We start from the raw sequence: 17,396 nt of genomic DNA, 5'->3' as shown, positions 1-17,396 counted from the left end.
ACACACTTGCTGGCCAGCCCCCAGGACTGTAGATCTCTGCTTCCCAGACAGTTTGGCCCACCGGGTGCTCCCAGGGAGAGAGTCAGCTTCAGGAGGGAGCCCCTTCTCCAGTCCTTCCCCCACAGACGGCAGCCTCCCCCGCCAACCTCCTCCCCCCCCAGGAGGGGATCCCTAATCCTGGGCCTGGAACTGGAGTGTGGAAGGTCAAGGGAGGAGAAGCAGGGAATGGTAACTGCCTTCAGCCAAGCTGGCCACCTGGCTGTGTGCCTGGTGGACGGTGGGGCACCTTACCTGGGTCCTTGCATATAATTTTCACATCGACTCTAGGACACAGACCCTCTTATCCCTGTTCTACAGACATGGACCTTGAGACTCAGGGAGGTTTAGAAACTTCCTCAAAGCCAGCCCTAAAACGTTGGTCGGGTCCCTGAGCGCTGAGCTCAAGATCACGGCGCTCTAAGGCCTCACCGGAATTCGGGGTGCCCAGTCACTGGGGGCGGGGCAGGGAGAGAATTGTTAACTAAAAGCGCTCGTGAGTTTGTCTCTGAGCCGGTGTCTGAGCCTCCGTCCGTGAACTAGTGTGCACATCACCGCGTGCGAGGCAGTTTGTTGGGGGGTGCGTGTGCCTGAGGGTCACGTGTGTAAGAGTGAGCGTGTCCGTGTCTGTTCATGCAGGGCCTCCCCCCCGCCCCCCAACCGGTGGGTCTGTGTGTTGCCGGGGCGTCCGGACCCCTGGTTGGGTGCGCAGCGGCTGAGTCCGTGCGGGGCGCGGGGTGAAGGTGCTGGCGCGAGCGTGCGCACGTGGGGCGGGCGGCGGTATCCGCGGGTCGGTGTCCGCGGTGCGGGCTCCGCGTCCCCCCCGCACCCGCCTCGGTGCTGATTGGCTCGGCGCCGCCGTGACAGGCCGGCCCCCGCCCGGGGCGGCGGCGGCGGCGGCGGCAGGGGCGGGCGCGGGTGCCCGCGTGTGCGCTGCGAGCCGGCGTGTGCGCCGGTGTGTGCGCCCGGCCGCCGGGTGTGCGGGAGAGCAGGGAGCGCGCCGACGCGCGGGCGGCCGCGGCCGAGCCCAGGGTGCGCGGCGCCCCCGCCCGCCCGCCCGCCCGGCCCGGCCATGGCCCCCGCCCGGGGCCGCCTGCCCCCCGCGCTCTGGGTCGTCACGGCCGCGGCGGCGGCGGCCACCTGCGTGTCCGCGGCGCGCGGCGAAGGTGAGCGGCGGCGGCTGGTGGGGCGGGGGCGGCCGAGGGGCCGGGGGCGCGGCGCGCGCAGCAGCCGGAGCGAGCCCGCCGAGAGGCTCAACTTCCTTCCCCTCGACCCCAGTGCCCGAGGGGCTGGGATCCCTGGATCTGGGTTGGGAGGGGTGGCACCGCGAGACACCCGGGGTCAGGGGACGGAGCGGCCGGGGACAGGGCTGGGGGGAGAGGGACCCGAGGGCTTGAGGATGAGGGACAGAGGCACGAGGGACAGGGGGACGGGACTCAGGGGTTCGGAGCCGGGGACAGGGAACTGAGGATCGGACACTGGGGATGAAGGGACCGGACCGGAGGATGGAAGACGAGAAGCGATGTAGCGGAGAGAGGAGGCAGGGCAGGGCACCCGGTGCGGGCAGAGGACAGAGGGACTCAGGATGCAGGGTGAGGTTCAGAGGGCTGAGGAGAAGCGGCCCAGCGTCTAGGGCTGGGGACCAGGAGGGGAGCAGGAAGATCAGAGAACAGGGCCGGACAGGGGGAGACGGGCGTGAAGGGCAGGGAACGAGGGTCTTAGAAGTGGGCTGGGCTGGAGGGCTGGGGGGGTGGGAGGACAGCCGCCTGCCCAAGGGGGAGCAGCTTCGGTGGGCGATCGGGAGAAGGGGCCCGGGAGGAGGGGGCTGAGCGGGCTGCAGACAGACTGAGGCGGGTAAGGCCCGGAGGGCTGAGTCTTGTCCAGGGACAAGGCTGGGGAAGCCGGGTCACTCCGGGGGGATGCAGGATGAGGGTGTGGGCTGAGCAGTAGAGACCAAAAGGATCTGGGAGGGGATAAGAGAAGCCAGGAGAGGGCGTCTATCAGGCTTCCCCGACACCTAGGGCTGCACACCTATGTGCGTGTGCGTACACACACACACACACACACACACACACTCACACACTCACCCCTTAGTCCACCGGGCACCCCGGTCCAGCTCAGGACACTGCCCTGGTTTCTGCTCCTCACCCAACCCCTGCCCTGGCCCCCCTCTCCTCTTGCAGCTCTGCCAGGAGGAGGCCTGACCCAGGGCTCTGTGCAGATCCTAGGGTTCACAGCCTGGCTCCAGAGCTGCATCCTCAGCCTGGCAGGATGAACTCCCAGATTCCAGGGAGCTCCAGAGCCGGTGTTCCTCATCTACGCTCAGACGCACCACCGATACACTCCTCACACACGAGCAGCTCACAGGGACGCAGTTGTACCCACAATCACACATGCACCAGCAGCCACGTGTTGGGATTCACACACAGAGACCCAGGCCCAAAGAGACCGTGTGCATGGACAGCCCCCACACCCCTACAGTCAGATGCACAGAAGTGCGGCCAGTACGCAGGTGCACGCGTGTGCATGTAGAGATTCGTGCATGTGAAAATATGCACATTGTGCGTAAACGCCACATATATGAAAAGACCCTCAAACTTGCACTCCTGTCCCTAGAAATGCGTGTGCACAGCACCAACACACACAGATGTACTGAACTCAACCTCCAATGAAATAGGGGCCACACAGGGAGCAGGGACCAGAGCAAGGGAGCTGCGGGGTGAGTAGGGAGGGGACACAAGGGGCCTGGGAGGTCTGGGAGCTGTGGCCCGAGGACAGTTTCCTCTGGGTTGGATGGGGAGAAGGCGGCAGTTTCTTTGCCCAGGGAGATTCTGAGGGGCCCACAGAGAGTGCCTGGGCATTGGGTGGTGCAGCCCCAACTCCGTGCTTCAACCCTCTCCTTTGAGGAGGATCCAGCACCCTCCAGAATGCCAGACTGGCAAACCCCAGATCCGCCTAGGAGGGGACTTTGACCCAGCTCCCGGCCAGAGGACAGACCATTTTGGCCCGGGAGAGAGGCTGTGTCCGGGGAGGGACAGCAGCTGGGGAAGAGGTGAGGTCACCAGGAGAGGAAGCGGGGGATGTCTGTCAGGGGTGGGAGGGAGGCAGGCAGGCCTGGTGCCAGGGCCCGGCCATACCTATTTGATCAGCACAGCAGGGCGCCCCTGCCTGGGCACAGGTTACCCTTGCAGGTCCAAAGGTCCTGGGTGGAGACCTGGGGCCTGGGTTCCACGCAGGACGGCCAAGAGTCTGTGCGCTGGTGCAGGGCCAGGACTGGCCGGGGGAAACTGTGGGAACTCAGGGAGGGGACTCTTTTCCCAGTGGGGGTCCTGCAAAGGTGACAGTGCCCCCAGGCTCCCCAAGTGCCCCTGTGCCTCAGGGCTGGGGACGGACCTGCACCTGCAGGGATGCCCCCGAACCCTACCAGGCTCAAAGCCCCTTTTCACTCTCTGATGTGGATTATCCACCAATTTGGGGTGATCTCCGAGGCATTCATATCCCAGCTGACATCCCCGGGCCACCCCGAATTCTCCAGCCTCACCACCATGCGCTGTGTCCTCCGGGAATGTAAATCAATTTAAGTATTAGTCTCAGCGAAATGGAATGGGGGAAGGTGACGGCTCGGGAGGAAAAAAAAGAAATCGCATAATACCTTCCTCAGTCAAACAGGAAAGGCTTAAGAATTATCTGTGCTTCTCAGAGCAGGGGAGGGACCCATTTGATCCCCCAGAACAGGCCGGCAGGTAGGCCTGGGAGGGACGCCTGCAGACATCTGACCGATAAGGAAACTGAGGCACAGAGGGGTTCAGTGGTTGCTTCCCTGAGGGCCCTGAGAGACCGAGTGTCTAGTTCTCCCATTTGCAAGTGGGGAGATGGGCCCAGAGAGGGTCACCGACTTCCCAGGGGTCACACCGTCCAGCAGAGCAAGAGGACAGAGAAAGCCCAGCCCTGGTGAGCCAAAGCATTGGCCTCTCCAAGGGGACTCAGGCCCCAGCAGGAGGGGCCTAGCCCTGGACTTCCCTCCAGCCCCGTGAGACCTCCTGTGGGCCTGGAGCCTTCCGTGAGAGACCCTCTGTGTCCCCCCAGAGAAGGGGACAGGACATGGGGAAGAGGGGGACAGAGAGAGAGGCAGGGAGGGGATGGACAGAGGCCGGTCTGGAAGGAATTGGAACAAGCAGCCTTGGAATCTGGTCGCTCTTCCTGAATCCAATAGAATCGACTTTTGGTTTATCTTTGGATTATCTGAGCCACCCTCCTTGGCTGATTGATCATGAATCAGCTGCAGATGTGATTGGGGATTCCCAGAGGGGAGGGAAGGGCCTGGAAAGTGGGGGTCTGCAGGCCTCTGCCTCTAGAGTCGGGGTGTTCAGGGGAAGAAGTCCCAGCAGCCCCTGGGTGTGCGCAGGTCTGAGTTGTGTCTGGGTGGTGCTGGCCCAGGGGCCCTTCAGTTCCGAGACCCCCATCTGGGATGTGGGGTGGGGTGGGGGAGCCCACAGGTCCCTGTTCGCACCACCCCCCCCCCCACTCCCCAAACTCAGCCCGCTGGTCTGGGGGAAACTGCAGCGCAGCCCCTCCCCCGCCCACCGCCAGCAGGAGGAGAGGCTCCTGACCCAGTTTTCTCGCCATTGCCGGGGAGGGAGGGAGGGAGGCGGGAAGGCTTCTTTGCCTGCCGCCCTGGCGTGGGGCCGGTTCGGCTCAGGGAAGGGAGATCCCCCCTGCAGACGTTGCCTCCATCCCCTGGTCCTGCCCGCCCCTCTGCCCCGTGGGAGGATCCCAAGCCAGAGCTCAGAAGGCCCTCCCTGGCTTGGCAAGTCCTTTTTCCAGCTGGCCTCTGGAGCCCCCCCTACCCCCCAGCCGATGCTGGATGGGGAGAGTGAGGGGAAGAAGAGGAAGAAAATCAGCGCAGGAGAGCATCCGCACTCCCAGCATTTCCTGAGGACACTTGTCTCCATCACTGAGGGCAGGCGCAGAGCTGTGCAAATCTCAGGCCGAAGGACAGCACCCACCCTCTCTTCGGGAAAGTTCCAGGAAGGCCCATTTTAACCCTCTGCAGCCTGCCTAAGTTAGCAGATCGGGTTGGTTGGAGTGGTTGCTGGCTGGAAGAGGTGGGTAGATAGAAGAGAAAGGGAAATGAAAGCTGTGAGACTCGGAGCCCAAACTCCTTTCATCAGATAGATCAAAGGCAGCAGGGGCCCAGAGAGGTGAAGGGACTTACCCAAGGGCACACAGCAGTTAGAGGCAGTGCTGGGATTCAAGCCCTGATTTCTTCCCAGTTGAGTGCATCTTTATCAGCTTAAAGTGAGCCATGCTTACTGCTCCTAGGTACCAAGAGAGAGGCAGGAGGGCCGGGACTCAGGGAACAGGAGCCAACTTTGGTGAGGCATTGGGTCCAGGCATGGCAGTTTACTGTTGGCCACCCTTATGTATCATTATGCCCATTTTACAGATGAGGAAATTGAGGCTCAGTGAAGTGCAGGTCACCCACTACCAAGTAGCTGTGAGAGGTGAGCCCAGCAGTGTCTGATTCTAAAAGCAGATTTTCTTCTCTACCCTGCTCTTGGTACTTTGCAGGGTCCCCTTCGGGGGTCTGGCTTACACTTGCCTTTCGGGCCAGCACTCCTTTCTCTACCACTGTGACAACCCAGAGATTCTGCTCCTTGGGCTCAAGCTGCCAGGGCTGGTGGCTTTGTCTGTGGTGCTCTGGGTGCCAGCCCAGGAGTCACACCTGTGGAGTTCCAGGCACCGTCCTGATCTTCCCTGAGGCTCAGTGTTTTCATCTGGAAAATGGGCAGAGGAATGAGCACCTTTCGGTATTGCCGTGTGGACCACGGATGAGGCACTGCAAGCTCCCTAGCAGAGCCCAGCTCACCCTACGTGCTCCCCACTAGGCAGCGCTTCCTCCTCCAAAGCCCTCCATGCCCATGTGCGCCATGGACCTGCTCAGTGCGAGGTGCTTTTTGGGGACCCTGGTGATGGCAAAGCTGGGTCCAGTCCTCTGGATGGAGGTTTGACTTACAGTGCAAACATCGGTGGGTGCTTTGGATTGCCACCATGTCCTGTGAGAGGCCCAGGGTCAGGTCATCTTCACAGCCCCCTGTAAGGCAGGCATCACCGTCACCCCATTTTACAGGGGAGGAAGTGGGGGCTCAGGGATGGAGGAAACTTGCTCAGGGACACACAGCTCCCAACTGGCAGAGCTATGATTCAGATCCAGACCTCCCGGACCGCCAAGCCCAGGCATCTGCCTCTCACTGCACCCCCCAGTCGAGGCAGCCTAGCACTCGGGGCAGCTTGAGTCTTCTGGAAGGTGAGAAGATTATATTTTGTGGTGGTGGAGGAAAGCTTCAGGAAAGAGCAAGAACTTTAACTGAGCCTTGAAGGCCAGGGAAGTGAACAAGGACCCAGAGACCAGAGCTGGGGTGTTCAGGGCTGAGAGCAGACCTCAGCGTGGCCAGACCACCCTGGTCCTGGGGGACTGGGGAAGGGGGTGGCCAGGGATCTGATGCGCCCTCGTCTTCTTTTCTGCAGTGAATTTGCTGGACACGTCCACCATCCACGGGGACTGGGGCTGGCTCACGTATCCGGCTCACGGGGTGAGTGATGGGCGGGGGGGCCAGCGCTGTCCCTCTGTGAACAGAGAGGCTGTGATGCCCAGTTCTTATCATCAGGCAGATCAAAAGGAAGCAGAGGCCACGAGAGGTGAAGGGACTTACCCGAGGACGCACAGCAGTCAGAGTCAGAGCTGCTGACTTCTTAAATTTAGCTCATGCGGTCTTTTGGAATTCCAGAACCAAGTCCGGGGCCAGCTCCCCCTTCTTCTGGTCTGAGGCCTGGATGTGCTATCCTACGTCTGTGTCCCAGGCCCATCTGGCCTCCATGGTGATGCTGGGCTCAGCCCATTAGATCCCTGTACTCACAGGAGACTCCCTTCCACCCTCCCAAGGAATTGGCATGGTAACCCCGAGTGTCCAGAGCCAAGGATGCCCTGCCCAGTCCCCCCGATTCTCCTAAATCTCAGGGGGGGCAGGGCGGTAAAGCAACACAAGCCCATGAGCTTGGTGGGGTTGGGCCCCACCATCCACAAGCTGAGTGTCCTTGGGTCACCACTTCACCTCCCTGAGTCTCAGTTTTCCTGTCTGTAGAATGGGATGAACACTGGCAACCTCGTGGGGTTTGCTGGGAGGGTGAAGGGAGATGACACGTGGCCTTGGCACCATGCCTGGCGCAGGGTGGGCCTCCATTAGATGTATTATCATCATCATCATTGTCATTACTGTATATTATGGCTGTATCTCACGTAAGTTTCCTCCTATAAGCATGATCAGAAGCACACACATCCCCACCATAGACACAAACTCGTCTGGTGCCCACAGCTGCTTTCATGAACGCTTCTGCTTCCACGGCTCTGGAGACAGAGTGATAATAATACTCGTGCTGACAGTGACACCGAGCTGATTTTTGAGTGTTTCTTTACTTTGGGGTAAGATTGTAAGCTGGGCTGTCTGGGGGCTGTGACCGGGGCCAGGGCAATCCCGGCTCCTCTCTCTCTGGGGGTCTGTCCCCAGGTGGCGGCGAGCTGAGCCCGCTGTCATCCCCATGCACCAGGCTTCAGGGAGTTGAAGGGGCAGACCAGGGCCCCTGAGAGCCAGGAGGGACCCCTTCTGTGGTTCAGCACGTCAGCCGTGCCTGAAGACAGAGGCTTGGCCCTGGGAGTGTCCCTTTACCCCCCAGGGCCTCAGCCTCTCCCCGTGAGGGGCTCTTCTGTGTGTCCCACGCGGCTGTCTCCCGGGGTGTTTGTGTGTGCGAAGGGCTTTGGTGCAGGAACCAGCTCTGCCAGTGGCAGGGGCTGCCCCAAGAGCAGGTGACTGCCTGGCTGTGGGCTGGGGCAGCGTCTCCCCTGAGACTCAGCAGCTGGGCAGGAATGGACTTGAACCCCTGGTTGGCCCTGGCTGTCTCTGTCCCTCTGTCCCACTCAGAGCTTAGGACTTGGTTTTTAGGGTAACAAGAAGTAGGAAGGATTTTAAGCAGGGGTGGGTGGTAAGAAATATGACTGGACTCTGCCGGTGACGTAAGGTTCTTTTGTTTGCTGGATGCTGTGAAGAGTGGCTCGGGGAATTCCCTCTTGGTCCATTGGTTAGGACTCCGCGTTTTCACTGCCAAAGGTGCAGGTTCAATAGCCGGTTGGGGAACTAAAGATCTTGCAAGCTGTATGGCACAGCCAAACACAAACAAGCAAAATCCCCTAAAAAAAGAGTGGTTCAGAGTTACTCATTTCGCTTGATAATTAGAACAAATAATTTATATTCACATGAAGAAAAGTCGCTCAGTCATGTCCGACTCTCTGCAACCCTGTGGGCTATAGTCTACTAGGCTCCTCCATCCATGGGATTTTCGAGGCAAGAGTACTAGAGTGGGGTGCCGTTTCGTTCTCCAGAGGATCTTCCCTACCCAGGGATCAAAACCAGGTCTCCCACATTGCAGGCAGACACTTTACCATCTGAACTACCAGGGAAGTCACATAGCTCTTAACAATTTGTGGGCATTATCTCGTTTAACCACCACTACTAATCCTGCAAGTGGTACAGCCATCCCATTTCACAGATGAGGAAGCCGAGGCTCAGAGCAGTGAGAAAAATCTTTCCACCATCAGGCAGGTTTCAAGTGATGGATGCGAGTTCAGATCTCTCTGGGCCTGGAGCCCTCACTGAGTCCCTGCGTCACCTTGTGAAGGGCTGGGAACCGATCCTGCATTATTTACTGAAACAGGGACCACCTCCTATCAGTACGGGGCCTGGAGATGGGGCTTGCCCAGAGGAGAGAGAAAGCCAGAGGAGATCACTGTTTCCAAGCTCTGGATCTTGAACCTGTAGCAGGCTGGCAGGTGAAACGCAGGTGCCCACATCCAGGGGGTCTGGGGAGGGGCCTGGGAATCTTTGGTTGAATAAGTTTGTAGCTGGGTGGAGGTTGATGGTCCCTGCGGTTCCATGCATTCTCTGATCCTGCAGTCTGTTAAGCACCCTGGGTACAAGGGTCATCTGTGACTGTCTCCAGCCTCACCAAGTTATCAGACCGTCAGGCAGGCCGCATAGCCTAAAGCCAGCGGTGCTGGGTCTGGACGAGCTGGTGGTGCTCTGCAGCCTCTAATCAGCGTGACTCAGGCCAGTCCCTTTACCTCGCCTCCACCTCCTCGTTTATAACACAAGGATGATCACAGAACCTGCTCCCTGCAGTTGTCATCTGAGAGATGATGCAGGGAAAGGACATTGTACCAGCAAGAAACCAGATGCTCTGAGAGGTTAAGCGTCTCTGCTAGGATCTGGGGAGTCTGGCCCCAGAATTCACGCTTCTAACCAGGCTGCACCCCTCTCTTTGGACCCCTCCATCCACGCACTGGGTCGTGCTCCACCTCAGCTGGTGGATTAACAGCCACTCGTGAATATTCCTTTTTATTGTCTCTTGATCCTCACCAGCCCCTGGAGTGATGAAAGGGGCAGGCATTAGCTACCTCGGTTTACCTATGAGAAGTCCAAAGCTCCGAGAGGGAATGTGATCTGCCCAGGGGTGCACAGCTGGTTTGCTGCTTTCTGTTCCCTAGGGAACAGAGTTCCATAGGGATAGTGGGGGCTGGGGGGGTGCGGTATGTGCCAGGGGCCAGAGAGGCAGCTGGGGTGGCCTTGGCACCCGGCATGGAGTGGGGGTGCCCCAGGTAGAGAACAGGGCTGATTCTGCCCTTGTACCACCCGCCAGGAATTTGTGCCACTCTCTGTGTTTGCGGCAGCCCCTGAGGCTAAGCCAGGCCTTTGGCCCTGCTCGGGCGGCTGGAGCAGACTGGGATCGAGCTGATTAATTTATCCGGGTCCCTGGCAGGAAGCAGACAGTGAGCAGCTGGCTGGCTCTTTGGTGCTCCATTAATTGTGACAATGACTTTAACCCCAGATGTGACACAGTGCTGCCCAGAGCCCCGGCTGCAGAGTGGGGTGCGGCGTGGGGGTCCTTCTTGGGGTGGGGGGGCGTGCAGGAGGCATACAGTCTTTCAGGTGAGGCTGGCACGGCCTGGTCTGCTTCCCCAGGGGTCCCTGGAGGCAGGCATGGGGGTGATTGCAGTCCAGCGTCATGTCAGTCCCATTCTGGGCCAGGCCCAAGCTAAGCACCGGGCAGTTTTCTTTTCTGTTCATCCTCTCAAGTCTCACTGAAGTGGGGCCTTTCTGAGCCCCTCTTCCAGATAAGTGGGCCGGGGATTGAGACCATATAGCTGACCAAGAAGAAGTCAGATCAAGGGGCTTTTGTCAGGCAGGGAAGACTCAGGATGCCCCAGCTCCCCACTCTAGTGCTTGTGGGACAGCTCGGAACCCTGCCAGTTCTCAGGGCACAGTGAGGAGTGGTCTTCGCTTCCTCCCCCTCCTCCCAAACTGTCCTCCCCTCCCTGACCCCTGCTTAAGCCATAGGGCCCCTAGTTCAGAGACAATGGCCACAGAGGCCCAAGAGAGATCACGGCCCTGCGTCTCTGGTGCACCCAGGACAGTGAACCCAGAGCCTGTCTCCTCCGTCCGCCCTTGGCGCCCAGCCCCTCCTCAGAACCCTGAAGAGTCCACTGAACTCAGCCCAACAGCGACTACTCCCGGCCGATCGGCATTCTGCCGCTAAGGAGGCTGCAGCCCACAGAGGAGTGGCCATTTGCCCAAGGTCGCAGAGCCAGTGGAGACTGAACCCAGGCCTCTCGACTTCCGTTTCATTTCTCGACGCTGTGTCTTCAGCGTGGCTCTTCTGTGTCCAGACTGGGCTTGCTGAACATTCCTGGCCCTTGCCAGCCTCTGCTGGGGCTCTTCTTTCCCGCCCCTGCAGGAAGGCCCAGCCTCAGCCCTGCAGGAGGTTTTGCCACACCCTGCGTGCCCACACCCTGAATGCCCACACCCTCCACACTCCATCTGTGAGAATGTGAGGGGGCTTGTGGGGACAGAGTATTTCTTGTGCAATTCTTTTTATTAGTTCAGTCGCTCAGTCGTGTCTGACTCTTTGCGACCCCAAGGACTGCAGCACGCCAGGCCTCCCTGTCCATCACCAGCTCCCAGAGTTTACCCAAGCTCATGTCCATTGAGTCGATACCATCCAGCCCTCTCATTCTCTGTCGTCCCCTTCTCCTCCTGCAGCAAGATACACTTAGCATAACATTTGCCGTCTTTTAGCCACTTGTGAGCCTCCAGTTCAGTGGCATTGAGATCATTCACGCTGTTGTGTGACTGCCACCCCATCCATCTCCAGAATGCTTTCATCTTCCCAGACTGAAATTCTGTGCCCGTTAAACTGTAATAACTCCATGGCCCTCTTGCCTCAGCCGCTGGTAAGCACCGGTCTACTTGCTGTCTCTAGGAACCGGCTGTAAGTGCGTCGCACAAGCGGAAGCACACAGGACTTGGCCTTTCGTGTCTATTTCGTGCGGCATAAGGCCATCAAGGCTCCTCCATGTTGTACGTAGCACGTGTCAGAATTTCCCGAGCCCCCGCTGTATCAGTGCTCACATCTTGTTTGTCCATTTATCCGCTGGGGGTTTGCACCTCTGGGCGGTGATAAGCACGGGCGTGCAGATCGCTGGTTGTGTCCCTGCTTTGGTTTCTTTCGGGTGCACACCCAGAAGAGGAACTTGCGGTGATTCGATGCTTAATTTCTTGGTATTCGCAGTTTTCCACAGTGGCTGCACCAGTTAACATTCCCACGAGCAATGCACAGGGTTCCAATTTCTCCACAGCCTCGCCAACCCTCGTTATTTTCAATTACTTTGACAATAGCTAATGGGTGTGAAGTGGTATCTCACTGTGGTTTTGATTTGAATTTCCCTAATGCTCCGTGACGCTAAGCATCTTTCCACGTGCTCTTTAGCCATCTGTGTATCTTCTTTAGAGAAAAGTCTGTCCGAGTCCTGTGCCCGTCTTCTGATTCGGTGTGTCTGGTTCTCCGCTTTTCGACTGTAGAGGTTCTTTATATATTCCGGGTACTAATCCCGTACCAGGCACGTGGTTTGCAGGTGTTTTCTTCCATTCTGTGTGTTGCCTTTTCACTCTGTTGATTGTGTCAGTGATGGTCACTGGTTTACTTCTGAATCAGTGAGGCCTGGCCAGCACGTGACACAGAAGTGATCATACTCAACTTTCCCGCATCCCGGTACCCCCTTACCCAGGGCAGCCCATGGTGGGGGCAGAAGGAACATCTCACACAGCAAGGCAGAGGAGTGCATCCATCAGTCACTCAACAAACACCAGTTCAGGGGGTGCTGCTGGAGGATTTGAGGCCAGGGTACAACATAGCTTCATGCAATTAGAAAGATCTTTCTGGCAGCTGATGTGAAAACTGGACCAGTGGGCTCACTGACTTCCCCATGCAAGTCACCCCACTCTGGGAGTGACGGAGTAGCTGTGTAGAAACAAGGTCAGAGCTGTGTGGCTTTGGCCTCAGTTCCAGTCCTGGCTCCGTCACTCAATAGCTGTGTGACCCTAGACACACAGCTCTAGGTCTGAACCCCTTGGTTCTGTGAAAAGGCAACAGATAACGCTTCCCCAGGATATCCCTGGTGGCTCAGAGAGTAAAGAATCCGCCTGCAGTGTAGGAGATGGAAGAGACACAGGTCTGATCCCTGGTCAGGAAGATCCCCTGGAGAAGGGAATGGCAACCCACTCCAGTACTCTTGCCTGGAGGATCCCACAGACAGAGGAGCCTGGTGGGCTACAGTCCCCAGTGTCACAAAGAGTCGGACATGAGTGAGTGACTAATAACACTCCCCCATAACCGCGTGGGTAGGGTGCTTGGCTCTTGATGGCTGACAGTCCGCTGGAGGCTGGAGAATGTTCAGTCTTCTTTCCCAGACCTCCCCTAGCACCGGGCGCATGGCTTGTGGCAAGAGGGGGCCAGCCGCTGCCTCCCGCTTCAGCTGGCTGTGGTCTCTCTGCCCACAGTGGGACTCCATCAACGAGGTGGACGAGTCCTTCCGGCCCATCCACACGTACCAGGTATGCAACGTCATGAGCCCCAACCAGAACAACTGGCTGCGGACCAGCTGGGTGCCCCGTGACGGCGCCCGGCGCGTCTACGCCGAGATCAAGTTCACCCTGCGGGACTGCAACAGCATGCCCGGCGTGCCGGGCACCTGCAAGGAGACCTTCAACCTCTACTACCTGGAGTCGGACCGCGACCTGGGCGCCAGCACACAGGAGAGCCAGTTCCTCAAAATCGACACCATCGCGGCTGACGAGAGCTTCACGGGGGCCGACCTGGGCGTGCGGCGCCTCAGGCTCAACACGGAGGTGCGCGGCGTGGGGCCCCTCAGCAAGCGTGGCTTCTACCTGGCCTTCCAGGACATCGGCGCCTGCCTGGCCATCCTGTCCCTCCGTGTCTACTACAAGAAGTGCCCCACCATGGTGCGCAACCTGGCCGCCTTCTCGGAGGCGGTGACGGGGGCCGACTCTTCCTCGCTGGTGGAGGTGCGGGGCCAGTGCGTGCGGCACTCCGAGGAGCGGGACACGCCCAAGATGTACTGCAGCGCGGAGGGCGAGTGGCTGGTGCCCATCGGCAAGTGCGTGTGCAGCGCAGGCTACGAGGAGCGGCGGGACGCCTGCGTGGGTGAGCACGCCTCTGCGCGGGTGGGCTGGCGGCTGGGCTCAGCACCAGCAGGGCTGACGGGGCTGGGGCGGCGGGGGGGCTGGCAGGCAGGGTTGGCATAGTCGGCAGGTGTCTGGGTGGTGCTCACAGCACCTGGGAGGATGCATGAAGCCCTAGCGTTCCTGTGTCTCCAGGCCACCTGTGTGTGTCTTGCTGGGAGGGAAAAACACCACAGCCAGATAGACCCTCCGTGGGTGTTGTGGAGAGCTCCATCTCTGGGCACCTGTGTGACTGGGGTGTACTAACTGGGTACATATGTGTGTTGGGGAACAGTGATGAAACCTACCACAGCCAGCACTATTCTAAGCGCTTTTCACCTATGAACGCATTTACTCCCCAAAGCTATCCAGTGAAATAGGAGCTTTTATTATCCTGGCTTTAAAGATAAGGATGCTGAAGCTCAGAGAGGCAAAGTAACTTCCCCAAGGTCACACAGCTGGGAAGTCACAGAGCTGTGATTTGAATTCAGAAGTCTGGCTCGAGTCCAGGCTCAGAACCACTGAACTGCTACCCTATTGAGGAGGGGGTGTCGATTGGAATCTGGGCTCGGGGTGAATGCACGAGTGGCGTACAGGAGCATTGTGAAGATAGGCTGGCGGGGACAGCCAGGGTGTCTTTCGGGTTGCACTGAGTGTGTCTGCCTGCGAGCAGGTGGAACTTAGCTAGAGATCTGGGGGAGGGGTCAGCTGAGAGCACCTGTGTCTTGAAATAGCACCTGTTCCCACAGGTATTCTGCTGGGGTTCCCATGTCACAGACCAGGAGCAGGGCCCAGAGTCCAGGCTGTGTGCGTGTGTGCATGTGTGTGTATGTGTGTGCATGTGTGTGCCTGTGTATGTGTGCGTGTGCATATGTGTATGTGTGTGTGCGTGTGTGTGCGCGTGTATGTGTGTGTGTGTGCGTGTGCATGTGTGTGTGCGTGTGTGTGTGTGTGTGTGTATGGTCAGCAGGCACGCATCTTGGATCGGTGTAGCCGGGCACCCCGACAGCCCAGGCACCCCGGGAGGGCTGGCGAGCTCACGCAGCTGGTGCCCCAGCTGTTACTGGTCTTGGCCTGGCTGCCCTCTGCTGTCCCTTGATCTCCCCAGGGGCTGGACACATGCCAGGCCAGCCATTCAGCCCAGGCTGGTGAAGCCTGCCGTGGGGACCACTGGGTCTCCTGGGGAAGGAGATGTTCCTGGGCAGGGATCAGAGAGACCAGGGCCTCTCCCCCAGATGGCCTCAGGGAAGACTGGGATGGGGCCCTGAAAAACACTCAGAATATCCTCAAAGCCCTTAACTGCTCCTACACAGGCCCCGGGACCACACTTCCAGGGACCCTCGGGCCTCTCAGCACTGTGCCTCTGTCCTAGCCAGCAGGAAGGCCCCTGGTGCTCACAGGAGCAGGGCACAAGCTGGCCGTTTCAGGCGATGCTCAAGGTGGCTTCAGAGACCACCCCAGTCCACTTTAGGAGTTGTCTCGCCCCAGGAACTCCAGGGCCAGATTCCTCCGTCCAGCCACCAGGCCCTTTCTGGCCCTTCTCTGGGGCTGTCTGATTTCCTGTACATGTGTACTAAATCGCTTCCATTGTGTCCAACTCTTTGCGGCCCTATAGACTCTAGCCTGCCAGGCTCCTCTGTCCATGGGGTTCTCAGGCAAGAACACTGGAGTGGGTTGCCGTACCCTCCTCCAGGGAATCTTTCTGACCTAGGGATCGAACCAATGTCTTTCATATCTTCTGCATTAGCAAGTGGGGTCTTCACCGCTAGTTCCGTCTGTGAAGCCCTTAAATCTTTTTTTACCCTGCTGACTGCTATAAGTTCACTCTCCTGGACCCTAAACTCCAAAGCACCTTCTGGGACGTTTGTCTGTTTCTGGATTGGTTCTACCTTCTGTGGCCTAGTTTGCCAGGCTCCCCAGGCCTCCAACCTCTCCCGGTTCCTTCACAGACATCCCTGTACTTCTCAACTTCCCGCTGGGTAACAGTAGCAACAAACATTCCTATCACCTTTACAGCTTCCAAGGGGATTCCTAGCACATCAATTCATTGGCTTATTGTAGCAAGCAGGTATTACAGTTCCATTTTACAGATGGGGAAACTGAGGCCCAAGAGATCGTGTCCTGCTTAGGCACACAGCTGATGAGAGGTGGAACTGAGTCCTGAGTCAGGTCTGTCTTGCTCTGAGCTATGTGTAGGCTTTTCACCTATCCCTGGCCCATCCTGACTGCATTCCCCACTGACCCAGTTCCCAACATCCCCTTATTCTGATGGGGATAATAAAATCTCTTAGAGACAAGTTTTCAAGTGTTTGCTATGTGCCAGGCACTTTAACGAGCACTTCATACAGATCATGTCAGTAACTCATCCATGCATAGGGGATAGAGGCACAGCGCATCCCTGTCTCCAGGGAGTTCACAGCTTCTCATCCTTACAACAGTCCTCAAAGCTAGGTATTGTATCCCCATCTCACAGATGGGGAAAACTGAGTCCCCTCAACTTAAGTAGCAGAGTAGGGATGTGATCCTATGTTTCCTCACTCCAGAACCCTGAACAGCCTCCTCTGTCCACAAAGCCCTCTGCAAAGCCTTGCTTCCCAACTCCCTGGGGTAACACTAAAACAGGTAGTAACCAGGACTGTATAAGCTGTAATAGTCAGGTGGGCCAGCCTGTGGATACCTGCTCAAGGTCAGCTGTCTCCAGCCCTGGGCTGAGCCAGGGAGAACACCAGGCCACTTGTTTGTCCAGCGTGCATCCTTGCCCTTCGAGGAAGACTGGTCCTCCTGACTTTGGGGTGGGGGCCTCACTCAGAGGTACTGCTCCTTTTTGGGTGGAGATGGAAAGTGAAGCCCAGAGAGGGAATGCATCTTGCCCAAGGACCCACAGCATGTCAAGGGCAGGAGTCCTGGTGAAAACCCCAAGGCTTGAGCAGCTGGACGTCCTCAGAGCTGGGAGAAGTCAAGGCCACTCCCATTTCCTGACACTCCTGGCACGTTAATAAAAAATAATAAAGTAATGCCAAAGCAGGGTTAGGGAATTGCCTCCTGTTTTGATTTTTACATTTAAATCACAATACAACGTAATTATGCCAGTTGCAAGATAATTACAGGTTTTATAAAAAAATATTAATTCATCGTGCACTGCAGGCAGTGGGGTTTGGGGACAGGATGCCAGTTTTAAATCACGCAGGGAAAGACGTTTCTCAACCCTGTCGGTGGGCGTGTGCAGTGTCTGCTGACCTCCTTTGAAGAAGCAGCACAGGTGCAAAACTGAGGTGCTCGCCTAATGGGAGCCCGGGGCCAGCAGCCCTGTGGGGGCCCAGGGACCCCCACCCACTCCTTGGTGGGCAGCCCGTGAACTGAGGGGGCTAGGGGCCTAAAAGGAGCTGGGCACAGACTGGGCGTGCCTTTGCTGATCTACTTGAGATGACCTCAAAGCTGCAGCGCCGTACCCAGCCTGAGCGGGACCTCCAGAGACCCATGGGGCCCTGCCCTTCTCCACTGGGCAGTTCTCTCTGAGCAAACAGGGCTGGGTGAGGGGGTGCCAGCCTCCCCTGCCTGGGTGCCCCTCCGCCTTCTTTCTAGCGACAGGAGAAGGGACCCGGCGCTTGAGGGCTGCAGCAGCGGCCAGGCCGATGGCGATAGCCGTCAGGCTCTGTCTCGGTGGTCTCACCCTTGTGGCTCCCCTGAGAGTGGCCCAGCAGCCACCAATTCTACAGAGATGACAGTAGAGCCCAG

General features: G+C 58.3%; 1 protein-coding gene across 1 annotated transcript in view; it reads left to right on the top strand.

Moving 5' to 3' along the window:
• The first annotated feature begins 1,108 nt into the window (after nt 1-1,108).
• EPHA8 (EPH receptor A8) overlaps nt 1,109-17,396 on the top strand; it is a 36,655-nt gene continuing 20,367 nt past the window's right edge. The window contains exons 1-3 of the mRNA XM_027965545.3: nt 1,109-1,202; nt 6,565-6,629; nt 12,981-13,644. Coding sequence (XP_027821346.3) covers nt 1,109-1,202; nt 6,565-6,629; nt 12,981-13,644 — 823 coding nt within the window. The remainder of the gene's footprint in view (nt 1,203-6,564; nt 6,630-12,980; nt 13,645-17,396) is intronic.

Source organism: Ovis aries, chromosome 2 (genome assembly GCF_016772045.2).
Source record: "Ovis aries strain OAR_USU_Benz2616 breed Rambouillet chromosome 2, ARS-UI_Ramb_v3.0, whole genome shotgun sequence".
Taxonomy (NCBI): domain Eukaryota; kingdom Metazoa; phylum Chordata; class Mammalia; order Artiodactyla; family Bovidae; genus Ovis; species Ovis aries.
This window is presented reverse-complemented; position numbering and strand designations above follow the sequence as displayed.